The sequence below is a fragment of the Mycothermus thermophilus genome (assembly GCF_041956435.1).
Source record: "Mycothermus thermophilus strain CBS 625.91 unplaced genomic scaffold VTJ04scaffold_2, whole genome shotgun sequence".
NCBI classification, from domain to species: domain Eukaryota; kingdom Fungi; phylum Ascomycota; class Sordariomycetes; order Sordariales; family Chaetomiaceae; genus Mycothermus; species Mycothermus thermophilus.
The window spans coordinates 1,535,882-1,561,295 of NW_027191428.1; the positions used below are offsets into that span (position 1 = coordinate 1,535,882).

The following is a 25,414-nucleotide window of genomic DNA, read 5'->3' on the forward strand; positions in this document are numbered from 1 at the left end:
CCCTACCCCCCCCCCCCCCCCCCGCCCCTCCCCTGACGTCTCATGTCCACAACCGCCTTCCCCTCGACCTTGATGACCAAGTGGTTAAATATTACGTAGTAGAATGTGGGAAAACCCAGAGTTGCCGGGGCCCTCTCCGTAAATCGACAACGTAGTGGGCTCGACTCCCAGGCGCCTCGGAGCAAGAACTCCACCGGGGGTTTTTCGTTACCATCCCCCTTCTCCTCGACCGGCCCGGGAGTAGGGCTGAGTGGTGAGCTTGTTGTTACTACTTGTCTTTTCTTGTTTTGTTTTTTCCTTGGCAAGCTCTTATTGTTGTTCAGAATTCGAGGCATGCTCGTGCAAGCCTCTACTCGGTAAGTTTGGATTTATAAGTTTTGTCCCATTCTTGTGTTCGTTCTCAAGCTTTGTTCATGCAAAGTATTGTATCATTCTCCAATGGACCCCTCCTCGCTCTACTTAGCTTGGCCGAGGGGAGCCGCCGCAAACCAAACCTGATGGAGCGGGGAGTGCAGAGCTGAGCGGAATGAACCACTGGTTGGCAAGATGGATGTGATGCAACCCCGGGGAATGACACCGGTGCAGGACGGGAAAGTCATGTGTTTTTCTTGTTTTGTGTCTGGCTTGTCCGCTCTGGCTGTATGTATGAAGGAGGTCATCTTAGAAGGGTCTGGCCGTGGCCGGCTTCACGCGGCCTAGGAGGATGCAGGAGATCGGCGTTAATGGCATCCCTTCGCACCTATATTAATACACCATCGAGGATCCTGGGTACATCGGTACATCATGTGCGAGACGCACTCTAAGGGCCGGTAGAATGGCCACTAGGTAGGAAGTCTCGACCATGGCTTAGTGTGTTGCCGACAACACCGTGGCGATTCGCGCATGCGGCCTGTTCGGCGGCCGGCCTGATTTGGGTGCTAATGTCATGCTTCCATCTGCTACCTCGAGACCGCAGGGTGTCCTCCCGGACCTCACTCTGGACGTCGTGGGGAGGTATACTTATCTGCTTTCGCAGGTTTGAAGTGTGTTAACGTGCGCAATTGGCCTTTTCCCTCTGGGTTGAGTCTCGTGATTTTATTGCCCCAACCAACTTGGAGGCGGTTGAGACTCAGATGGTCGCGACAGCAAACTACCTGACAGAGGTATGCAGGACGTCAAGTTTGGGAGGAGACAGGGTAGGACATGTGAGGTAGGCGCTAATGTTGACAGGAGGTAGTCCAATACCTCATCTCATCTGGGCAGTTTTACTCCTAAATATCACATCGGATGGACAAGACGTGATCGGACAATGCCTCCAATGCCACATTGGTTTACGCAATCATTTACTGATCAGGATTGCGGTCCTACGGGAAGTCTGACTTTACATTGGTAAGATCTGGGCTCGAGATGGTTCAAGGTTGGTTCCATGGACTCTACGGACGACACCCCGTGGAATCAGGCCTTACTGGACAACCATACACAACTCCATCAAGCCATTGGACACGATATCACAAGGCGACGTGACGCTCACCCTACCATGCCACGGCTCCAAATTCCACTCCAGAGACTACTCAACGGGCCCTTTGGTGTCTGGGCAAATCGTCGTGTCACCTACCTACATTACTCATCACGCGGGACTTGCATCTTTCTGGGGGCGATTGGCTCTCAAGGCCCGAGGGCTGATGGCAGGGCAGCGTACTCTGTAGAGATGGTGGGTTTCCTGGCTGCATCTGCACAAGTAACCAAGGCAATATCAAAGTTGATATTTCAGGTCAGGAGTCGGTGAGGCCTCGAGAAACAAACGTGGCCTCGTCGGCTGTTTGGAGACTGGCCGTGTACAGTATCCGAGTTGACAACGTATCGGACGAGTTGCCACGGGCTGTCTGCTGGCTGTCAACGTCATGGATGAGGTTCATTCGGCTAGCGTGTTTGGGCTTGTGGAGAGTGAACGTGCTGGGTTAAGTCAGGGGCAAGTGGGATCTGGCCCTGCCAGGCTGATCCGGGCGTCAGCTGGCCGGCATCCCGAGACCTGATGGCCCAAAGCCCGCCATCGGGGCGGGGGCTGCCCTGAAGCGAATGAGATGCTGCGGTTTGCTGAGTGCAGGTGGCGATGGCAAACCCAAAGCATTGCGGATGGAAGCTGCTACTAGGTACACCCTGTATGTATGTACATCAGAGTCGGTGCGTAGCACGATGATGGCCAGTGGCTCGCCCTGAGGCGACTGGGGAAAGTCCCTACCAATTAGCGACAGAGCTGCTGCTGCAAGAAAACCGGTCGCAGGTTGAGGTTTATCCGAAGCTTCGATCGTCATTCAAGATGCGGTGAACTCAGGCAGTGGAAGAACGGCGGACGGAGGCAGATGGAGAGAACAGAAGCCATACGGGACACGCGGGGCGGTGGCGGCGGTTGATTGGCAAGGAATGGCTGATGAGTTGGCATGCTGGAGATGCCGGGGGCGACGCTGGGCCTGATGATTGCAGACGATTGCAGGAGGAGCCGTCCTCTTGGTTTGGGGTCGTGGACAGATCAGATTGGACGGCAGCATGCATTGGTAGCCGCCAAAAACTGGGTCCGGAACAATGCTGCATGCAAGGCCAGCTCACCAGCTCGTTAACGACTCAGAGCACGAGGCTGACTTGAGCGAGGGCCCATCGACGCTCGACGCGATCCAGGCACGAAATGGGAACGGAGAACAGGAGAAGGCCATGGCGAGAGGCATCTCAACATGTCGGTCCCTGGCGGCGAGGCACAAGGGGTTTCGGAGTACGGCGTGTGCGGGTTTTGCCAGTTTCGGGTGCGGTGCAAGGTGGCCAAGGTGGGCGTTGAGGGCGACGAGGTGAGGTGGCAGGCCAGGTTGCGGCCGAATTGGACCTCGGGTGACTCAACGGTTGAGGCGAGAATGACGAGACAGGATGGCCAGCGAATCGAGGCCGAGACCTGGCGCCGACGAGGATAGAATTGACACTTCATGTTCGGCGACAAGGAGGCATAGGTTAAGGTCGTGGAACTTTACTCATACAACATAGAGTCGCCCATGGACGAGAATATGACGCGCTCGACATAGTAGTTCGTGGTGGGATAAGGTACACCTTAGATACCCAACATAGTACATCGTCGCGTGTCTCGCGGGGCAAGATCGACAATAGAATTTTCTGCGGGGAGATGATGCACAGGGAAATATCACTGGTACCTGAAGGTACCAAGCTGAGATTCGAACTGATGGGGCCTTCCCTCGGTCTCATGGATAAACGTTGATCATTCATGCCCCGTGTGGGAATATCTGTAGGTCATGAGGTTCCAGGCTGATCATCCAGGTCCCGTCCGTGTGGAAGATCTCGTCTTTGGATTCACTGACAGAGACATTGGGGAGCCAATCGAGGTTGCCAGCCGCCGGTGGGTCAGGCCCTAAACGGTATCGGGACTAGCGTGCCGCTTGTGGCTTTTGCCTTTTGCAGACGCACCCCATCGCTGGAAGACTCACACTGTCGGCCTCTCTGCGCCGCCGCGGCCCACAGTCCACAGCCCACCAACCTTGACATCCATTACCCCACGCTCCCAGCCGCGCATGACAAGATTGTTCTCGACTGAGGTGCTCTCGACAGTCTGGTACATACCTTACCTAAGGACAGTGTGTGTTGAGCTCCCGTGCCCTAGGTACCCTGCCTTTCGCGCTTGTGTTTCCCTGCTCTGGAAGCCGGAGGGGGGAAGCTGTGTGTTGTCCATCGGAGGTATGTACATAGATACCGACGCCGCTGTGCTGCCGTGCTACTCGTGGTGCTGTACGCGGCAACACGTCGAGTCCCAGCCCACGCCGTGCTCCGTCTGACAGACATACGTACCGACATCTCTTGGTTTTTTATTTATGTTTAATTTTCTCACCTTAATTTTGTTGATGTCTACGCATAGAGCCGTGGGCATGCAGAACTACTAAGCCTCCGCCCTTGGTGAAAGTTTGGCCACAATCCGGGCCGCAGCTGTCGGCCCCTCGTCCCGCTTCACTACAAGAGGTACATACTCTGTCCAGACAAGGTGCTGACTTGCTGTGTTGGACCCCGGCTGATCCAATCTCATATCCGGCCTCCAGCACACCCAGCTCTCCGGGCTTTCATCCCACGCCCTCCATCGTCAAACCATCCACTCGCCGAGCCTCTTCTCGTCCTGCCCAACGCTGCGACGACGCGCCCGACAGGCCTAACCGACTTCTCTTCGACCATACGCAGTCCGTCTCTCCGTCCTTCCACGCAGGCCCGAAGCCTGGCCGTCTTCCCCGCAGCTACCCGCAGCTCCTTGGCCCGTTCCCCTCTCTCGACTCCGGCATATGGGCGAGCACAGTCGCCCTCTCGATTCCCCCCATGGGCCCATTATGATATCCATGCAGCGATCCCTCTCTTCGCCCGTCGCCATTCACCCGTCGCCGCGTATGTTGCGGAGAGCATGACCACCCCGCAACCTTATTGGACCTGCCCATGCTGACCTATTCGCTCCCTCTTGGTGACGTCGCAGCCCGCTCGGCTCCCGCCACACTAGCCTCGAGGTCTCCGACTCCTTCGCCGGCTGATAACCATGCCGACGTCTCCTCGTCGCGCTCCCGGCGCCGAAGCTCCAGGAGTCCGTCGCGATCTCGCAACGACACCATGACCTCCCACGGTCACGGAGCCTCGAGGCGCTCCTCCGCTCTACATACCCCCAAGAGCTCCATTTCTCTGCGCACTCGTCCCATCATCGACCAACCAAGTCGTCCCAGCACCCCGCTCGCCGCCCCGCCCATTGATTCGTCGGACGATGCTCCTACTACTGACGACAACAGACATGCCGCCCTCAAGTTCTTGCCGCCATTGTTGACAGATGTGTCCCTGTACACAAACCCGCATTTCGGCCCGGAGGCCGAGAGCACGACGCTCGAGGAGCTGGCTCATCTCGTACGACTGTCCAAGTATCAGGAGCGCAAGCGCGCTACTACCCGCCTCCGCCTTCACCGGAGTTTAGTCTCCACGGCCCTCAGCGCCCGCTTGATGCGCTGCGGCGAGATGGCCCATAGGAACCTGGTCGAAGGATTCCGGAATGACGACAAAAAGACCTTTGCGGCATTGTACAACGCCGTGATTGATGTCCGGAGGAGTTGCGACGAAACACGGCGTTATGCCCTCCTGGAACCCGAGGTTGAGCTTGCCCAGCCTTCCGGTCTCGCTTCATCTGATGCCCTTTCGGATATTGCCACAGGTTCTGTTGCTGGTGCCGGAGCTGCCCCGACCGCGGTGACTCCTTTCCTTCAGGAGATCTCTCCTCCTTCCCGTGATGCTTTTCTCTTTTTCCTTACCCAGATCCGCACCAATCCGGACTATGTGGCCACTCGTATCGCCACGCTCAAGAGCTCCGAGCTTGCGGCCTTGACCAGTTTCCACCAGACCATGGAGCCGATCGACTCTGTCCTCCCTTACCACAGCCGTTCGTCGAATCGCTCCGTATCAGGAAGTTCCTCTGTCTACTCAGGGTCCGGGAGAGAAACCAGCGGCGGGCTCTCTGGCAAAGAACGCAGCGCCATCGAGCGCCTGCTCTCGTTCCAGCGACATGACCCGCTCTCCGCTCTCATCTTCACCTGCTTCGCAAACTCGGCGGGCCCTGATAGTGCCGAGGACCAGCGTCGCACTGCGGTTTGGGCCTCCGCATGTGCCCGGCTCATCACGGCGAAAACCACCGGCAGCGAACAAACCATCACGTCAGTGCTCAACGTTTGGGTCTCAATGCGTGACTGGGCTGGCAAGTCCAACATGGAATGGTATCTGATGAAGATTTTGGGTGACGGTGCCTTTCTGCTCGACCGGGCCGAGGACCAAGATGGTACCCGCTTCAATGTGTCGGACTGGTCGAGCAAGGATCGAATTGCCGCCGAAGAGTTCTATACTAGGGCTGTTGACGAGCTCTTTGAAGTCCTTGACGACGAAGATGCCACCGGGATCCCCGAGGGCCTGCTCGAGCTCGGCAACGAAATCCTCAAGCGCCTCGACAAGCGTTCGGCTGAGACCACCCGCCGCTGGCTGGTTGCCAAGTACATGTTCACTGTTTGGCTGCTCGGCGTCGTCATCCACCCTGAGGCATACGGCATGATGGCAGAGTACCACATCACCGAGTATGGCCGTCAAAAGATTCTCAAGACTGTCGCCATGCACGCCCAAAAGTACGTTGTCGATATGCTTCAAAGCCCGACTCCCGTGTCCACGCCGCCCAAGGTCAAGTCGCATATCGAGAACATCTACAACCGCTTCAAGGACCCATCTCGGTACCGCAAGAAGACCCGGCTCCTGCCTGCGCGCTCCATTACAACTATGCGTGAGACTGCTGAGGTTCGGCCCTACCTTGTCATCAGCCCAGCCGACTTGGTCACCCTCGTCAACGCCCTCTTTCCTGAGCGCCGCCCACGCTCCGGCCACTCGAGCGGTCTGCGCTCCAGCGCTCCCTCCGTTTCTGGCTTCTCTACCATCTCCCAGCCCATGTCCATCCGGACCGCCCCAAGCAGCTTCGATGCCATGTCGGTCCTCAGCTCCAGCGCTGAGTCTTCCTTCAGCGACGCTACCACATCGCGGGAGCCGTTGCTGGACGAGGAGGGTCCATATTCTCCTTCCCGCGAGCAACCTCCAAAACCGAATACGTACGAAGAAGACGGCGAGCGCCTGCGCCAGGCTATGCAAGAGATGACGCAGGTTTTGGGGCAAGATGTTGTTAACGGCTCGTGCCACCCATGCGCTGAGCGCTGGGCCGTCTTGTTCATTTCCGCCGACGGGCACAGGCTTTCTACACAAATGACTTTTGATCCGGACGACGAGTTGGAGCACGACGAGACCTCATCCAACACGAGCGACACCTCGGGCGACGAAACGGATGACGGGCGCCCTGAACTCAACAAGGACTACCACCAACTCCGTGAGTCTATCCTTAAGCTCGTGCAGGATTACGAGATCCCGTCAAGCCTCGAGAGCGACCAAGCGTTTAGCAATCGCGCATCGAAATACCGCCACAAGAACAAGGTCATTACGACAAATACCACCCCGACAATCACCATGGGCAGCCGGAATCCCTACCGCCAAAGAACTGCCAGTTTCGCAGGCAGCACGGCCGACGGCCCGGCAAAGTCGAACAAGGGGAAGGACGTCGAGCAGTCCGAGGACTCATGCCCGCTTATTACGATGTTGACAGCCGCCTGCTCTCAATCTCGCGCCCAGAACGACTTCGTCTCGGCCCACCTGTGGTGGAGGACCCTGCAACAACTCAACGCCCTTACCTCGGAGTCTCTGCGGCGCGACGGCTTTGCTGCCCTGCTCAATATCCTTTCACGCGGGCCTCGAGACTCCATCCGCCGCTCGGCCGCCGCCATTGAAGAATATGACGCATGGCTTGTGTGGCTGAAGCAGAGCCAAGAGCGCGCCGAGGGCATGATCGAAGCGATGATGCGCCGCCTGCGTGCCTTGCGCGACAAGTATTGGTACGTCACAGATGTGCGCAACTCGGCTCCCTACGTCGACTCGCGCAATGTGGCGGTTGCCCTGAAGACGATGGGCACCAAGCGACGTTGGGCATCGTTCCAGCGCATGAAAAATCACATGCAGCGAGGGCCCGCCTCCAACTACCTGTTCCGCGCCGAGTCTCAAGTCCTCGAGCTCCTTGCTGCCCCAGAAGACCAGGGCGGCCCCAACAAACTCCGTGATGAACAGGCCGAAAAGACTGCCCTCTGGCTCCAACAGTACAATGTTGAGAACTTTTGCCAGGGCGAGGAGCGCATCCACCGCTTCTGCTGTGAGATAGAGAGCTGCGTCAACAAGCTCGTCGGTGAAAATATCGTCGAAGGGCCCGTGCTGTGGTCGAGCGAGCTTTACGCCCGTGATCGAAAGATGTTTGAGACGAGCCGCAGCCCGGCGCCGCGCGACCGCGACCGCGACAATCAATCCATTTGGGACGATTCCATCAGTGTCATCAGCGACCCCGACCGCCGGTTCGTCAACGTCAGCCGACCTCCATCTATCAGCAGCCGCGACCGCGGACACCTGTCGTCCGACTCGGGCCGCTTCAGCTACTCGCGAGCTAGTACCACCATATCTGATATATACGACGGCTCTGAGTATTTTGGTGCCTCCTCGCCAGTGCATCAAATCGACCCCAGCGCCACCTTCTGGTCACCGTTCCGGCATCGGGCCACATCTCCCAGCGCCGCGTCACGCGCGCATTCGCCCACCACTAGCCTCACCAATCTCTCAAGCTCCTTCTACCCGACCTCGCACCCGTCGTCGCAGCATCAGCATGCGACAGGCACCGGCCGCGCCGGGACGTCGGCCTCAAGCGATATGACGGCCCAGCAGCAGCAACAGCAACAACGGCTGCTGTCAGATGAGAAGGCGCGCTTCCTCAGTGACCTGCGGCAGATCCTGACAAGTCTCCTCCTCTCAGACTTGGGCAACCTTGTTTTTGCCCGCGGATCGGAAACGGACGCGTGGTTCGAGGGCCTGGGCCAGGAGTGCATCGACCGCAGGGAGGCCATCCAGCGCCGGGCGCGTAAAGCGCAGGCACGGGAGAAGCGCAGGTATTCTGCAAAGGCGGCTCTGAAGCAGCGCCTGCTTGAACAGAATAGGTCTGGAGGCAGCTCAGGTGGTATTGATGCGATGAGCGACCGTGCTCTGTCCGATACGCAAAGCTTGGGACCGGACGGTAGTCAGCGGGGTAGCCAGCGCGGTGGTAGCCAACGCGGCAGTGTGTATGGGGGCAGCATCCACGGCAACGAGAGCTCGGGAACGAACGAGACCATCTCGGCGCGCAAACATAACAGTCACCACCACGAATCGTCGTCGTCATCGCGCAAGGACCCGTTCCCGGATTTCCCGTTTACCAAGGCCTACCAACGCTTGCTCAAAATGTTTTGCGTGCATCCTAACCCGTTTGTCAAACTCAACGCACTGTACGAGCTCGAGCATCTCCTCATCGCATCGCTCAACTCGGGCTCACGCCGCGCAAGACTCGCGTGGGCCCGTTCCGAGCTGGGCTCGGCATCGTCAGCTGCCACGGACGAGCATGGCGCTCCCAGCGGCCGCACTCAGCTGCTCGAGGAGACTATCGACAATGTGAAGGAGCGCCGGTCGCAAACGCTCATGCAGGCTCCTGGCGGTGGCGGTGGCCGGGCATCTTCGACGGGAGGTGGTAACATGGACAGCATGACGCGCTCTTCGACGACAGGGACGACGGCAGGCCTACCTGCAGTGCATACTGATGCGGTCGCGAACATGTTGCAGGCTCTCTTCCGAGACCCTGCTCTCCGGCCCAAAACGCTCTTCAGAGATTTGCAGTTCATTTCTGCGTTTGTCCCCGCGTCGGTGCTTGACAAGACGGAACGCGGGAAAGCCTTTTGGGATGCAGGCGTCGCCGCGCTGCTGCTGAAGCAAGAGGTTTGCAGGACCATGGTCGAGGTGGCCGATGAGATTGTTGGGAACTACACCCAGTCGAGGAGGAGAAGCGGCACCACCAGCTCTGGAAATGCCAACGCCGGCCAGAGCGGCAGCTCCAACGTCAACAACAACGCAAACGCATCCGGAAGCCAAATCGACTCCCCCACCCTCGGCGTTGCCGGTTTGGCCACAGCCGGGCCTGGTACTCCGACCTCACCCTACCCGCCCGACTTGGCGTCGACGCCTCCGTCTTCTCCGCCATCCCCTCTCCCGCTTTCGACGCACAACTCCCTCGCCGACGCCGCAAAGATGTGGACCATCACCGCCAAGGAAGGCGACCCGACCGCGCAGCGCGAACTCGCCATTTTCTACATGTCAAACCCCGAGCTGGTCCCGCGGACCACGCTGCCTCTGTCCAAACCGCGCGAGGTGTTCAAGAACGTGTCCGTCTTCGCTTCCATGTCGTCCAGCGCTTCCGGCGCTGCTTCCGCGTCTGCGCCAAATCTCAATCTTGATGATGGTGATGCGGATAGCGGCGTCGGAGGGATCGGCGGAAGTTCTGTGGGTGATGGAGACGGAATTGGAGGTGCCGGGGCAGGTTCGGCCGGGTTGAGAGACGCCAGGAGTGACCCGGCGCTGATGTGTGTTGCCATCCATTGGATGGAAGCGGCAGAGAAGGGAGGAGATGAGGTGGCGAGGAGGTTTATGGTGCAGCACGGGTTGAGGAAGTGAAAACTTACTCGTGTGGTGTTGATTCGTGAAGTGTTGGATACTTACCTGATAGATGGGGGTCTCTGGCATGGAAGGATTTTTCGGATAGACGGATTGGTGTGGCACTTTTATTTCGCACGTTTTTCCTCTGCGACATTTGGTTTTCTTATTCCTGTTTCTTGGATACGTTGATGATGGACCATATCCTTCATGATTGATTCTTAACGCTGCCAGGCTTGCACGTTTCTCTGGCCATTTATTTGAGATACCTGGTATGTTTTGCTGGAAGATATGGCACATTTACATTGTTGGCTCCTACTTGGCTAGTCTTTTGAGTGGTACATGGGAGTTTTCAGCATTTGTCTCTTTGGTCGTTTCGCGCTCGGGTCTCACTCGTTGGAGGTTGGAGGGAACTTCCCGGAGGAATATTTGATGCTCTTCCTTCAAACAATGAGTCGTTCAACACACCTGGATACCCCGTTGGATACACTGATTTGGACTGTCATGTAGTTGGGCATACACATATCAGAGGTGTATAAGTATAATAGTAGCTGGGATGCATAATGCAGTTGCCCGCCCCGACGAGAGCCGGTTAATAACTGGGTGGAAGGACATTTTCCGTCGGTCGGCTGGTCAGTCGGTCAGTCAACCAAGCAGTGCTTAGCACTTTTCTATTGACAGTGAACAAAACATGTATTTGTTTGGGCTAAAAGACTTGGATGTCTCCTCAGCGATTGGTGGTTTTCATGGATGTCGCCCCAGCACGCAGTTCGACTTCGGAACTGACAGTTCGTGTCGACGCTTCCTGATGTGAAGATTGTATACTGAGCATTTCTTGAACCCCCCCTTATGATACGGCACGAGAGTATCAATGGTATGAGAAAGCGACGTCTGACGACCCAACGATAACCGTGACGCGTCGCTCAATGATCATATCTACGTAGCAGCGTATAGAGATGAGCGCGAAGAAGCACGCACAGCACCGCCTCGAAGCAAAACGGATGTCTGCAACCTTCTTCGCTACGACTTCTCAAAGGGCAGCTCATGGAGGATTCCAGGCAGCAGGTTGGCCGTGTTAACAATCACCGACGCGTCAAACGCGTCACCGCGTATCAATTTCATCAACCAACCAATTTTGGCAAAGAGCGCACACATTTCAAAGCAGTTCCCACTTTCTTCCCCATGTCTCGACGCCAGGCCAAGATCACAGTGAAAAAAATGGTGAGAGGACATCAAAAATTATGACCGGAACGGCCCCGAAGGACAATTCAGGACGACATGCTCCGCGCTGTGCAATGCAGGCCTATCGCCCTGGTACCCCTGCTTCTTGATCCAGGTGTACCCAATCAAGGTAAGTATGAGGAAAGAAAAGAGAAGAAGAGACCAAGAATTTGGGAAACGAGCCCTCAATTTATAGACAAATCTGGGTGGTCTGTGCACCCTTGCAGCCAATTGCAGTCGTGCACGGATCACCTCCTTCCAGCTGCTCTCAGCTGCCGCCAGGCGACGTGGGCCCGGAGATGGAAGATTGCTTTTCCGGATAGCGAAACAGCAAAGCCCAGGGACCCACCATTGCCCCTGGAAGCTTGGCATGTAACTACTCTTGGCACTGGAGGGGCAAGGGCGGGAGGAGCCGGCAGAATGAATGCCCCGCCTTGAGTCACTGCGGGACTGCGGTTTCGGGTTGGGCCTGTGTCAAAAGTTCACGACCTCCAAGTCTGCAGCACAACATTGGAAAAATAAGGATTGCGGTTTGGCGACATAGAGGGCCAGTTTGAACCCAATCCATCCCTTCCGCGTCCCTAGCCCTGGTTTCAAGATACTCGACTCCAGACCAGCATGCCCACCATCAACGTCGACAAATACGCCCTCTTCGAGGAGCTCGGCGAGCAGTAAGAGTCGAAGATTGCCATTGTCAATACCCTCCATGGATGCATTGCTGATGCGCCTTTCCCAGCTTCACCGAGGAGGGCTTCCAGAAGCTGTGCTTTGACTTCGGCATTGAGCTCGACAAGGACACCGAGAATGACCCGTCCCGGCCCAAAGACGAGCCACCGGAACTGGCTATTGAGATCCCGGCCAACCGCTATGACATGCTCTGCTTCGAGGGTAGGACACAATCATGAGCACAGGATGGATAATATGGGTCACAACATGCTGTCTAGGTCGACATTGCGCTTTCAAGTCCTGGGTGCTGAATCTTCTTTCTCCCAGGCATCTCTATGAACCTCAACATCTTCCGCGGAAAGTATCCCACGCCAAACTGGAGGCTCGCCGACATTCCAGAGGATAAGCTGCAGACCCTCACAATTACTCCCGAGACTGGCCTCGTCCGCCCGTATGCCGCCGCCGCCATCCTGCGCAATGTCAAGTTCACCCAGGCCTCCTACGACTCCTTCATCAGCCTGCAAGACAAGCTGCACCAGAACTTGGCGAGGCAGCGTACTCTGGTCGCGTGAGTGCCGACATATCCCAGACTTAATGCGCCATTGCGCACTAACAACATCAGAATCGGAACACACGATCTCGACACCATTCGTGGTCCTTTCTCCTACGAGGCCCTCCCGCCGAAGGACATTAACTTCGTCCCCCTGAACCAGACGAAGGAGATCAACGGTACTGAGCTCATGAGCTTCTATGAAAACGACAGGCACTTAAGCAGGTACCTGCACATCCTTCGCGACAAACCCGTCTACCCAGTTATCCTTGACGCCGACCGCAATGTCTGCTCGTTGCCGCCCATCATCAATAGCGAGCGGTCCAAGATCACCCTCGAGACTCGCAACGTCTTCATCGACATGACGGCCACCGACCAAACCAAGCTCGATATCGTTTGCAACATCATGGTCACCATGTTCTCCAAGTATTGCGCCGAACCTTTCGTCATCGAGCCTGTCAAAATTATCTCGGAGCACAACGGCACAACTCGTATCACCCCGAGTCTGGCCACCCGCACGATGGATGTTGAGGTCGATTACCTCAATGGCGTGTGCGGCCTGAAGGAGTCGCCCGAGTCGCTGTGCAAGCTCCTGACCAAGATGGCTTACAAGGCTGAACCGTCCGAGGATCCCAAGGTGATTAAGGTGACCGTTCCGCCAACAAGAGCCGACGTGTTGCACCCATGCGATGTGGTAAGTAGACTTTTGGAGGTACCCAATTGCCTTGAATCGTTTTCTCTGACGCGACCTCAAAAAACCAGATGGAAGATGTCGCTATCGCATACGGCTTCAACGAGCTCCCGCGGTCTTCGCCAAACCGCTCCGTCACGATCGGCAAGCCTCTCATGATCAACAAGCTCAGTGACATTGTCCGGCATGAGTGTGCTATGGCCGGGTGGGCGGAGGTCATGCCGCTTATTCTGTGCTCGCATGATGAGAACTTCGCCTGGCTCAACCGCAAGGACGACGGTAAGACGGCCGTCAAGCTCGCCAACCCCAAGACAGTCGAATACCAGGTTGTGCGCACCTCCCTTCTCCCTGGCCTTCTCAAGACGCTCAGCGAGAACAAGGCCATGCGCCTGCCCTTGCAGATCTTTGAGACCTCGGACGTAGTCTTCAAGGATGACACGGTGGAGCGCAGGGCACGGAACGAGCGCCACTGGGCGGCGGCCTACTACGGCAAGACGAGCGGCTTCGAGGTGGTTCACGGTCTGCTGGATCGCGTCATGACTATGCTGAAGGTGGCTTTTGTCACGCATGAGGAGGGCTTGGAGGGGAAGAGCGTGGATTATTCGGTTCAGAAGAACCCCGGGAAGGATGGGTACTTTATCAAGGAGATTGATGAGCCTACCTTCTTCAAGGGAAGAGCGGCGGCCATTTGGGTCAGGTTGGGAGGCGAGTTGAGGAGGATTGGCGAGTTGGGTGTGTTGCACCCCGAGGTGTTGGAGAGGTTTGATCTGAGGTATGCCTTTATTCCCCTCCCTTGTGCTGGATGTTTGACGATGTCCTGACACTTGCTTGCGCTACAGATACCCGGTTAGCACGCTCGAGGTGAACCTGGAGGTCTTCTTGTGAGGGGTGTCGTGTTCGGCTTGGTACTGTGGGATGTCCGTATTTATGTGTCAGTGTTTGATAGATGATGGCTGGGTACTTAGTGGTGCCCGAGGGGCTCAATGGTGATATGAGATGGGCATGTCCTCGAGTCCAACTCGATGTGACCGAGCCCAAGGAAAGGCGCGAGAGAAAGGAAAACCAAAATAGAGATCGGATGCGATTCCGTTGCAATCTTCGTTGTTTTGGTGTCTCATTTCCACGGCTGACGATGACATCCGTCTGCCTAGGGCACCCGAGTATATGTGTATCCCTGGTCAGCTGCTGTTGGGTTTATCCCATCCCGGTCTCTCTCACACCCACAGACTGTCCATTTTGGGGAAGCTGGGAGCTTCCGCAGGCAGCACCAGGCTTGCATCATGAGCCCGAGACGGGCTTCAAAGGAAAAAGCACCGCGGGATGTCCCACGCGGAACCGGCTGTTAGTGCAAGCCAGATTTTTTATGTGAAATTGATCCTCCCTACTTCCCCTCTTAACAGTGGAAATGGAACTTGAGGCCATTGGGTTCTTGCCTCAACAGAAGGCGGAGGTGGTTGAGGAACAACCTGCACGGCAACTCTAGCTACCTACCAGGGGATGGAACCAGATTCCCAGCTTCTTACATGTGTTGGTAAAACGCGCTCTCTTGCCGACCGATCATAAACAGAGCTCTTCCAAGAGAACGGATGATGGATCTTCTTGTTTCTGCCTTCTTCGCAGATGCACAATACAAAAGATCCATGACAGTCTCTGCGACCTCCACAACCCGGATCAATCACGCACGCACACAGTAGAGACCAGACTAGAATCTCGTCAGCCAGATACACCGAGTATTCCAAACCCGAGCTGACTTGATTCTCCCCCTCGTACATCTCCTGCTGTGCACATGCAGTGCAGGCTGGTTGTGTTTTGCTGGCAACTAACTCCCTTTCGATCCGACCATGCCTGGCCTGCCTTGCCCCGAACTTGGTCATTAAGTGTGCAGCATTCCTCACGTCAGCCACCCATCAAAGCCAGGTCCTCACCGAAAATGGGGGCCACTCCTCCGGATGTGGTCGGCCCATTCAAATGAGATGGAACGGCCTGATGGATTGTGGGAACCTGGAAGGGATGGATGGATCGTGTTTCTCGTGAAGGGAAAACTCCGGGCTGCCTGGAACTCGTGATTTTCGGGCAGGGACTTTGGGTACGTTCGAGGTTGGTGATGATGACCATGTCTGATGGACGGAAGGCATTGTCTCGCCCATGATATGTGGGCTTTAGGTACCTTACCGGAGGAAGGGGTAATGTTGATATCGGGTGCAAGGGAAAGGGACTTGGCGAGCGCGATGGCCCTTCTGCTTGGGAAAGTTGGGGTTTGTTGACCGGGTAGTGACGGCGTCTGGCATTGGGTCTCGGGAAAGGCGTTGATCAGTTCTCGCCAAATAGTACAGACTTGATCTTGCCTGCCACTGTATGGACCTTATTTCCGTTATGTCCATGTGGAAGTCGGGTAAGGGAGGACAACGACGGGAGAATAAGCCATCGGGGATCAAACATATGGAACTCCGAGTCTAGGGGGTTGATGTGAGCACCGAAACGGAGTTCATCCAGTGCAACTCATTCTCTCCGCCTAGGTTTATTAGGAGCTTCACGACCCTGACCTACAACCTAATTTATGACTTTCATAGCAGCGTCACACGACATGGTGGCTCCAGCACGATGGTGCCATATCCTCATATTCTCCCGCATTAACGGCGGCTGCAAGGTCGCGTTGTAGAGGTAGAACAAGTCGAGGACTCGGATCTCGACCTAAGTCATCTCATCTCGAGTTTTCGGGGGGGAGTGCGCCACCACACACACCAAGTGTTCCCTAACTCCGCGATACTCGATGCTCATCACATCGTTTGTCTGTCGTGGGTATGTCTTAAAGTCGGACAGAGGCTAAGGACCTGAGAGATAACCCGGAACTATTTTGACGTCATTTCCCCATGGATCTATTTGCCCATTAGGGTCCTCATTGAATCTTTTGATCGCTGATTAATTACCAGTCCATGCATCGGCTACTTTTGTTTCATAATCTTCGACACGGATTGGAAACGGACATTATCGGGCTCCGTAACGCTCCGTCTCTGCTTGAGCGGAACAACAACCACGAAGGTTTGACTGTCAATCTCTATCCACTGTGGCTGATTGGGGAGATAACTTCTCGACCTTATGTCCGCACTAAACCCGGACCGCCGACACAAAGGGAAAACAAATCTTGGCGTGGTTGGCTTTGAAGCCTTCTCCCGGACCTCGGACTACGTTATTCGACCGGTCGGGTTACAATCTGTCAGCATGCAAGGGATTATGGAGCCTGGAAGGTCAGGGTTCCAATGATGCCACGATGCTTGGGGCTGATGCAGTGTGGTTGTTCCAGGCATCTGGTACATGGCGCGGCACAAAATAAGCTCTTTTGGGAGGTGGGCCAAACAAAAAGGAGATCTCCGTGTCCCCTCGGATGACTCGGCAATGGGAGCCGGGCTCTTTGGGAAGCTAATGCAGCTCATCTGAGCCGCATTCAAGAGATCAGGGTTGTTTTGGTGGTGCTTGTGGTTGGGCATAGGTGTTTTGCATCAACTTTTTGCCCGTGTAACCGTTGAGGAACCCCAAACAGACCCCATGAAATGTCTCCGAGCCAGGCCGCCTTGTTCACGTCAGCATGTCTAGGCGGTTCCATAGCACTTACGCTGGGCCGGAACGGGCTTCGCAGACGATGAGTTTGCTATCACTGATGGACTTTAGAATGGAGAACGGACATACCGGCGAATGAGTCAAGCGTGGTGATGCACTATGATGGGTCCCTGACCAGATGTTAGGTTGTCGGTGTTCATGGAACTCGGACGGATGCAGCACCGCAGCGGAAGTCGCAGCAATAGGAGTACGATAAGGCTGGTCGCAGAAGGTACTCGAAGAGCCCGGAAGGTGTGATACCATGATGATATCACGTCGACGTAGGTGCTCGGCAAGAGCATCACCTATTCGTGTCGCGCATGCCCATATAAAGTTGTGACTTCCTCCAGGAACTGCCTTCTCCATCTCGTCCTCCTTCCCAGTGACCAGCAGTCCTTTGCCCAACATCAACTACTCTGGTTCCTCGGTCCTAGTTCTTCCAAGTTTATACCCAAATCTTGCTAGATGAGAGCATCATTACCCCAGCGTGCATCTCATCCAGTCACACGATGGCATCAGCGACATCGCCAATGGGTCCAGCGAGATCACCAGCGTCGGATCCAGAGAAGTCCGATACGTCGGCTAACTTTGACATGACGCTCACCTCCCAACCCCAGCAACACAGCTTCAGCACGGCCTCCTATGGATCTTCTACACTTCCGCCTCCAAACCTGTCGGGACTTCCACCCCTTAGCAGGACAACATCCCGTACGACAACACCTAGAGGAGAGGGTTACAGGGAGAAGGAGGGGGACAATTCCACGGACGGTAGCATCAGAGAGGGAATGACCGCTCCTTCCAAGGATGAGAATGAATATCCCACAGGATGGGCGTTTGTCTTCATCATCGTCGCCCTGGTTCTTAGCATCTTCCTGATTTCACTGGACATGGTAAACCACCCTTTGAACAACCCCAGTCTTCCTCCCTAACACATTGCTAACAACCTCCCCAGACCATCGTTGCCACTGCAATCCCCCGGATCACCGATGAATTCCAAGGTCTAGGCGACGTCGCCTGGTACGGCTCCGCCTTCTTCATGACCGTCGGTGGCTTCCAATCTACCTGGGGCAAAGTCTTCAAATACTTCCCGCTCAAGATCAGCTTCTTGATGGCCATATTCATCTTCGAAGTCGGCAGTCTTATCTGCGGCGTCGCTCCCAACTCCGTCGCGCTCATCATTGGCCGCGCCATTGCTGGCGTCGGCGCTGCGGGCATCGGCTCCGGGGCCTACACTATCATCGCTTTCTCGGCCGCGCCTAAGAAACGCCCTATTTTCACCGGCATCATTGGCACTGCCTACGGCGTCGCTGCTGTTGTTGGCCCTTTGATCGGCGGCGCATTTTCGGATCACGTCACCTGGCGCTGGTGCTTTTACATCAACCTCCCTATCGGCGGGCTGTCGGGTGCCATTATCTGGCTTTTCTTCAAAGCTCCCAAGGGAGCTAAGCCTCTCGCCGCGCCTTTGAAAGAAAAGTTCCTCCAGATGGATCCGTTGGGATCGACGCTTATTATGGGTGGCGTCATCGCGTACATCCTCGCCCTGCAATATGGTGGCCAAAGCCACCCGTGGAATAGCAGCACGGTAATTGGGTTGCTGGTAGGATTCGTGGCTATCTTCGCAGTGGCTGGCGTCTGGGAGTCCTACAATGGGGAGAGGTCGATGATCATCCCGCGTCTGTTTCGCAAGCGCGACGTGTGGGTGTCGTCGTTTTTCGCCTTCTTCTTTGCCGGCAGTTACATGGTGGTTATTTACTACCTGCCCATTTACTTCCAGTCCATCAACGATGCGAGCCCGACCCAGTCAGGCGTTGACAATCTGCCGCTGATTGGAGGTGTTACGGTTGCGACGGTGGTGGCGGGGATTGGCATCTCGGCGACTGGGCACGCCACGCCAGTTGCTGTTGGTGGTGCGGCGGTCGCGGCGATTGCGGCTGGGTTGCTCTACACGCTTGATATCGGCACCAGCACCGGCAAGTGGGTTGGGTATCAACTGCTTGGAGGTCTCGCATGGGGCGCGGCGTTCCAAGTGCCCATCATGATCGGCCAGGCAAAATCCAAGCCGGAAGATATCTCGCCTGTCACGGCAATCATCCTGTGTAAGTACATGCCCATCATCCTACCTCAATAATCATACAGACTGCCCAGCTAACAATGCCTTGCTCCAGTCTTCCAAACAATTGGCGGCGCATTCTGGGTCTCGGCCGCGCAATCCGCCTTCGTGAACCGCATGCTGGCAAAAGTGGTCACGTCTGCGCCAGGGGTTAATCCACACCAACTGCTAGCCACCGGTGCCACGCAGATCCGACTCGTCTTCCCACCCGATCAAATCCAGGGAATCTTGGAGGCATACATGGAGGGAATCAAGACCACGTTCGCGCTCGCCATCTCCGCCGTCGGCGCGGCGTTCGTGATTGGCATGATGGGGCATTGGAGCCGGATCAGTAGGGACGCGGTGAAGAATGTGGGCGCTGCTTAAGTTGGGATATGAGGGACGTCGTCCAGTGTTCGGCGGAGGTTAATCATGGTGGTACCGAGAATGCGGACAGGATAGAGGTTCAAGCAGAGCGACATAGACAGGCGACAGGGCAGCTTGGATACTCGGTTGGGTGTTGTTGGGTGGGTCAGATGTCATCAGGAGGTGTTCATGAGAGTGTAATTATACAGACCACAGCGAGTTCTTAGCATGGCCGAGGCAAGCACAGCGAAATAGAAGATAGGGTGGGAGGCGGGATATATACTCATGTCTCAACGTGCGGTTTCCGGTGGACTCCGCAGTCCTCCGTAGCTTGGTGGTTGAGTTAAAGTTTCCATAAAGCGGATCGAGTGTGGGTTCGGCATCGGGTGAGCAGGGGTCGCCTGCCTCCACAACAAAGTAAAAAGTCTTCACCTTTATATCCGCTCCTTCCGACCTTCCCTTACACGTATCAAGCCAATGATGAGCTGGATGCCTGGCTAGCTCAATCGGTAGAGCGTGAGACTCTTAGATTCTTAGGATCTCCGTCATCTCAAGGTTGCGGGTTCGACCCCCGCGTCGGGCTCAATTCCCGTCTGGGGCTTGGTTCTTTTTCCTGTTTCTCCCAGCGTTGATATTTTTCCCTTGAGTGTGCACACTGCAGGCTGGTGGAAGTCGGTCGATGATATGCACTGGATGTTTTGCGGCTTCGTCGAATTGCCGAATGCCTTCATGATACGGGAATTTATTGGCATTTCTACTTCGAGTCCCTGGTCAATGGATTGATAACTCAGGTGTATATGTCCTGAAGGTGGACGTTTGTGCAGAAAAAAGGATGCCTGGGCCAGAGATCGACATGAAGAGGGTTAGGGTTGACTGCTTCGTGATGGACGGCCCGAGACTCCGACCACAACGGTTGCCCTGGAACGGCAGATGCCGAGCCCCTTTTTTGATGTAAATAATGGGACATGTAGATGATATGATGACGATCAATTGAATGGATTGAATCACGAACAATAGTATAAATTTAAGAATGAGCATTTACGTGGAGTTTCCGGGTTGATGGTTCTGTCTTGCCAGTTCAATTGATAAATGTGCTGCCAGATATCTTCGTTGTGTGCGGCATCAAGACTCAAGATGATATCATGACTAGATGTCCATCCTAGAAAGCGTCAATGGAGTCAACTGGATTTGGGTTGATGTAATTCTATACCACTTGGGTAGTGACAGCATCAGAGCGACGATGTTGATATCATCTGCTACCAGAATAGGCAGAGATGACTCTAGCAACGAAGTCAGTGATGAATCATGACGAGGTCCGAGCTACCAATCGGGATAATATATTTAGAGGGCGGGTTTACCGGAGAAAGACTTGGTTTGTTCTGTCAATAAGAAACTCGGCAACGAAATCCGAACGAAAAAAAAATCGACATCATACCTTCTTCTCTCATCCAGCTCCTCTTCTCTTTTGACTTCTCTTTGAGTCATCGCCCAGCAACAACAACATGACCCAGTGGAGGAAAGCCTTCTCCTTGACGAAGGAAGAAGTCAAGGATGCCTCGCCCCCGGGGACCGTCTCTCTGCGAGGTGTGTCTGATTTCCTTCCACTTTCTTCGTCTTTACTCTTCCCTTACCCATTCTACTCCATTTGCTGACCAGCCCATTGTAGACAAGACCATTTCCGCCGCTGGGGCGGACAGCGTCGAGGACGCCACCATTGTCCTCATCCCCTGGCCCACGGCGGACCCTGCCAACCCGCTCAACTGGTCGGCCTGGCGCAAGACGGCCTGTATGGCCACCGTCGCCTTCTACGCCTTCGTGGCGAACTTTATTTCTTCCTCCATGGCACCGGCCCTGCCCCTGTGGAACAGGGCCTTCCCTCACGACAGGCGGGACCCCCACGAGCTGGCTCAGCTCATAGCAGTAAGGAACTTTCTCTTTCTTTTCATCCGTCTTGGAAGCCCCCTAACATTATTGTTAGTTCAATGTCCTGTCTGTGGGACTTGGGAACGTCTTCTGGGTTCCCTTCGCCAACGTCTTGGGGCGCCGGCATGCCCTCGTCCTTTCCACGGCATTGCTCTCTGCGGCCACCGCTGTGGGATACCACGCCCCTGGCTTCCGGGTCATTATGCTGGTCCGGATTCTCCAAGGTCTCGGAAGCTCAGCCTCGGAAACCATCGTGCCAGCTGTAGTGGGGGACCTATTCTTTATTCACCAACGCGGCAGATGGATGGTAAGTTGCACTCCCTCCGGACTCTATGACGAACCGTGCGTCTGACTCTTTTGTGTAGGCTCTCGTCACCGCAAGCCTCTCGGCCGGTGCAGTGACAGGCGGCATCGCCGGCGGCTTCATCGCCGGAATGCTCGGCTGGCGCGGCATCTTCGTTGTCACGGGCGCCATGGCAGCCATCTGCCATGTCTTGACAATCCTGCTGGTTCCAGAGACCATGTACGATCGTCCTGCCCCTGGCCCCGAGAAGCCCAAGCATGAACATCCAGCCCGTGCGACGGCGGCGGCAACGCCAAACAGAACCAGCTCACGGGCAGCAAGAAGGTCAACCTCGGTCCGCGGCCAGCCGATTTCCCGCCCGATCCCAATCGACACTACCGGCCCTCAGCTTAGCCTCGGGACGCTGCCGGACTGGAGGCTCAGCATTCCGTCATTCCGATTCTCGACGGTGTCAGAATGGTTGAACGGGATTCCGTCATCGCCATCATCACCGTCATTGCCGCCGCCGATTCCGCCAAAGTCACGGTCCCGGACCACCGTGTCATCACAAGCCTCTATTCCTTGGTCAGCTCGTTTGGCCCTCTTATGGGCTGAGGGCCGGGGTCCTCCAAGCGCCCGGACCGAGACAGACCAGAGTTCCATCGCCCCAACCAACTCCACCAGCAGCCATCGGTGGTCGAGCCTGTCGAACTTATCGAACATCGTATCGGCATGGTTCTGGGGCAACGAGGAAAGCCGCCCTGCTCAGTCCGATCGTTCCGAGACAGCATCCATCGCAACCTCAGATTTGTCCAGTGTCCGGACACTGTCGCAATTCCCTATGCCGCCCCGGCGTCCTCGCCGACCGGATGACACGTTATCCGTAATCCCCGAATCCGAGGAGGGCGTTGAGGAAGATCAAGAAGCCCACCGACAGGCCGCTCTCAACCGCCTCACCGGCCAGGACGGCTTCAACGAGGAGGAAGCCCGGGCCGAGGCCACGAAGGCGGTCAACTCCATTCGCAACTCCAGCGCAACAGCCACTCACCGGGTATCGACGACTCCATCCATCGCTGCATCACTCAACAAACCCCTCCCACCGCTCCCTGGAGAGCGCGCCTCACGGGATACTCAGAACGGCCCACATCCACAACGCCCTGATCGCAACCTAGACATGGGATTGGGTGTCACCCCGCCTGCGGTGGTCATCAACAACCCCAGCGGTGCCGAGCTTCCCGTCATGGTCACCGGCCCCGAGGCGGCTCACATCGCAGAAGCCCGCCGCAAGCGAGGCCCAACTCCTTCTCCACCTGAGCTGCCCAAAGCGTACAAGCCATACACATTCTGGCGCAGCCTCAAGTTCAGCCGCTACCGTGGGCACGTCCTGCGACAGCTCGCCAAGCCGTGGACGACCCTGCTCCTGCCGGCGACGTGGGTCGTGATGCTGCAGTTCGGCGGCCTAGTCGGGTCGGCGGCGGTCATGTCGACGGTCGGCCCCGAGATCCTGTCCGCCCCGCCGTACCGGTGGGGGAAGCACGCGGGCCTGTTGTTTATCGGGCCGCTGGCCGGCATCATCGTCGGCGGGTTCTGGACGGGGATCGTCGCCGACCGGTGGATCGCGCGAGCGGTGCGCAAAGCCGAGAGCCAACACGTCGAGGCCGAGGGCCGCGTGGGCATGACCCTCCCTGCGCTCGCTGTGGGAACGTTGGGGTTGTTGGTGTTTGGGGCCTGCGCGCGCTGGACGACGCAGTATGGGTGGCTTGGACTAGAGTTTGGGTATGGCATGGTGTCGTTCGCGCTGGCACAGGTGCCGTCGATTTGGTTTGGATATTTGATCGACTCGTACCACCAGCTGGCGAGCGATATCTTTGTCATGATCTGCATCCTGCGCGGCATCATCCCTTTTGGATGGACGTTTTTTGTGGATAAGTGGATTCAGAAGGATGGTATTTTGATTCCGTTTGTGGGGTTTGCCTGTCTGCTGGGCGGGTTTGCCTTGTTGACAATCCCGATGATGTTGTGGGGGAAGAGATTTAGGATTGCCACGGCTGGGTTTGTGGAGAAGGGACAGTGAGATGTGGGTGGTGAAAGAGAAGAGAAAAAAAGATAAGAAACAGAAAGAGAGGAAGAGAGAGAAAAGATGAGAGAGGGTGACTGAGAAGATAGACATGGAACCAACTAGATAGTCTTTCATTAATAAAGAGAAGGGGGTGTTCCCGATTGGAGATACCCTCCAAAAACCTTTGTGCCTGACCATGTGATGTGTGCGAATGCTTTTTGTGACGAGTTGTGAGCATTGAAATGCCTAGAACTGATGTTAAGATAATACCTACTCAGTGAATCAGATCCCCATGTGTTTCATGTACATGACTATGCCTCACTGGTTTGGCCAGGAACCTATATAATAGTATACTTTGTGTTTCCAAGTGTGTAAACAAGCCAATGTGCAGTGTGCGATGTGCATTAGATCTAAGCCTATATACCAAGTACGCTTCTCGAAACTCAGTGCCCGAACGCCGTTAAATCAGTGGTCCCATGTCTTCACCCCATTCTCTCCGCAGTCAACCCTAATTCTCAGGCAGACCTAGCTGCTTACCATTCAAACCTCACCCTTCCACCCCTCAACATTCACCTTCTTCTTGCCCCTCTCCATAAACGGCACCGCCAGCCCAAACAGCACCTGCAACCCAAACCCAATCCACTGCAGAACCTGCAGCGTCGTTCCGGCCTCGATGCGGATCGGCGCGGCTCCGGCCTTGCTGTCACCGCCGAGAACCAGCGCAGGGAGATCGACCGAGGCGTACTCGAGCGCCTCAGCAGTCTGCATGCTGGCCAGAGCGCCGGCAAAGGACAACGCGCCAGCGCCGAACAAGCTGGCGTGAGCGATCTTGCGGAGGATCGCGGCGCGACGCGGGGAGGTCTCCCAGTTCGTGCGGAGGTAGACGAGGAATGAAACGACGCCGAGGGCGAAGAGCACGCTCGCGGCGGCGAGCATGGCAATGAAGTTGCCGGACTGGAGATCGAGGGCGGTGGTGATGAGGTTGGTGGTGGCGATGGAGGCGGAGAAGGCGGTGGAGTTTTTGCTAACGGTACCCGGACGGGGGATGTCAGGGAAGAGAGACGAGGCGAGGAGCTCGACGGAGCGGCCGCCGGAAGATTGGCAGCGGGTGCCCGTCTCGTCGATACCGCAGATGCCGAAGTAGCCGATGCGGACCTGAAGGGGATCGGCGGAGGCGTTGTGGATGTTGTCAAAGAGCTTGATGAGGTAGATGTTGGGGATGGCTGGGGAGGTGCCGACGCAGCCGGTCAGGGAGAGAACTGGGAAGGATGTTAGTATGTGCTTGGGCCATCATGCAACAGTTACACAGGGACAATAGGGGATTCTTACCTTGGAAGACGATGATGGGGATGATCAAGAAGTACGGGGCCAACTTGAAAAGCAGTCCAGATGCTGGTTTGGGGCGAACCACGTATGAGTTGAGCTGTCCAGGACGGGATTCAGGGGATAGTGTGTTAGACTTACGCTTGAAGTACATCTTGGCGGCGGCAACGAGGAATTTCGGAGCCATTTTTGCGTTTGAAGATGGTGACAACTCTGGGAGGGGGGAAAGAGGTTGAGAGGATGTCGACTTATTAAACCCGGGATTTGTTGGCCAGCAACAAGGTATGGTGTTGTAAACAATGGATACAATGGATTATAAAGAAACCCCGACGCCGTGAAAGGAGAGAATGATGAATAGAACCCCCAGACAAAAGAAACCCAAGAGAAGACAATGAAAAACAATGCACGTCAAGTGCAGACACAATTAGCTTGTTGACTTGAACAAGAGGCCAGACGACAAAACTGGGATTGAATAATGGCCCTTTTATATGGAGCCGGACAGCTTCTATCCATCATGGACCTCATCGTGAAAT

At 55.9% G+C, this 25,414-nt stretch overlaps 6 protein-coding genes and 1 non-coding gene across 7 annotated transcripts; 6 read left to right on the forward strand and 1 right to left on the reverse strand.

Moving 5' to 3' along the window:
- Positions 1–4,446: 4,446 nt before the first annotated feature.
- VTJ04DRAFT_2698 (uncharacterized protein) lies at positions 4,447–10,137 on the forward strand (the record flags this gene model as incomplete). The annotated part of the gene is made up of 1 exon (XM_069360515.1): positions 4,447–10,137. The coding sequence occupies one exon, from the start codon at positions 4,447–4,449 to the stop codon at positions 10,135–10,137; it is 5,691 nt and encodes a 1,896-aa protein (XP_069221219.1).
- A 1,818-nt stretch (positions 10,138–11,955) lies between these two features.
- On the forward strand, positions 11,956–14,129 carry VTJ04DRAFT_2699 (uncharacterized protein; the record flags this gene model as incomplete). Its single annotated transcript, XM_069360516.1, has 6 exons — positions 11,956–12,008; positions 12,074–12,225; positions 12,331–12,571; positions 12,626–13,247; positions 13,316–14,016; positions 14,084–14,129. The coding sequence occupies 6 exons, from the start codon at positions 11,956–11,958 to the stop codon at positions 14,127–14,129; spliced, it is 1,815 nt and encodes a 604-aa protein (XP_069221220.1).
- A 61-nt stretch (positions 14,130–14,190) lies between these two features.
- On the forward strand, positions 14,191–14,727 carry VTJ04DRAFT_2700 (uncharacterized protein; the record flags this gene model as incomplete). Its single annotated transcript, XM_069360519.1, has 2 exons — positions 14,191–14,332; positions 14,645–14,727. The coding sequence occupies 2 exons, from the start codon at positions 14,191–14,193 to the stop codon at positions 14,725–14,727; spliced, it is 225 nt and encodes a 74-aa protein (XP_069221221.1).
- Positions 14,728–17,347: 2,620 nt separating this feature from the next.
- On the forward strand, positions 17,348–19,314 carry VTJ04DRAFT_2701 (uncharacterized protein; the record flags this gene model as incomplete). The annotated part of the gene is made up of 3 exons (XM_069360520.1): positions 17,348–17,728; positions 17,791–18,934; positions 19,004–19,314. 3 exons carry the CDS (start codon positions 17,348–17,350, stop codon positions 19,312–19,314), a joined length of 1,836 nt encoding a protein of 611 aa, XP_069221222.1.
- A 470-nt stretch (positions 19,315–19,784) lies between these two features.
- Positions 19,785–19,876, forward strand: VTJ04DRAFT_t24. The gene has a single exon. It is a non-coding gene; the product is annotated as a tRNA-Lys (tRNA).
- A 919-nt stretch (positions 19,877–20,795) lies between these two features.
- Positions 20,796–24,087, forward strand: VTJ04DRAFT_2702 (uncharacterized protein; the record flags this gene model as incomplete). Its single annotated transcript, XM_069360521.1, has 5 exons — positions 20,796–20,877; positions 20,960–21,213; positions 21,272–21,523; positions 21,582–23,551; positions 23,967–24,087. The coding sequence occupies 5 exons, from the start codon at positions 20,796–20,798 to the stop codon at positions 24,085–24,087; spliced, it is 2,679 nt and encodes an 892-aa protein (XP_069221223.1).
- An 11-nt stretch (positions 24,088–24,098) lies between these two features.
- VTJ04DRAFT_2703 (uncharacterized protein) lies at positions 24,099–25,068 on the reverse strand (the record flags this gene model as incomplete). Its single annotated transcript, XM_069360522.1, has 3 exons — positions 24,099–24,817; positions 24,888–24,950; positions 25,023–25,068. 3 exons carry the CDS (start codon positions 25,066–25,068, stop codon positions 24,099–24,101), a joined length of 828 nt encoding a protein of 275 aa, XP_069221224.1.
- Between the last annotated feature and the right edge of the window lie 346 nt (positions 25,069–25,414).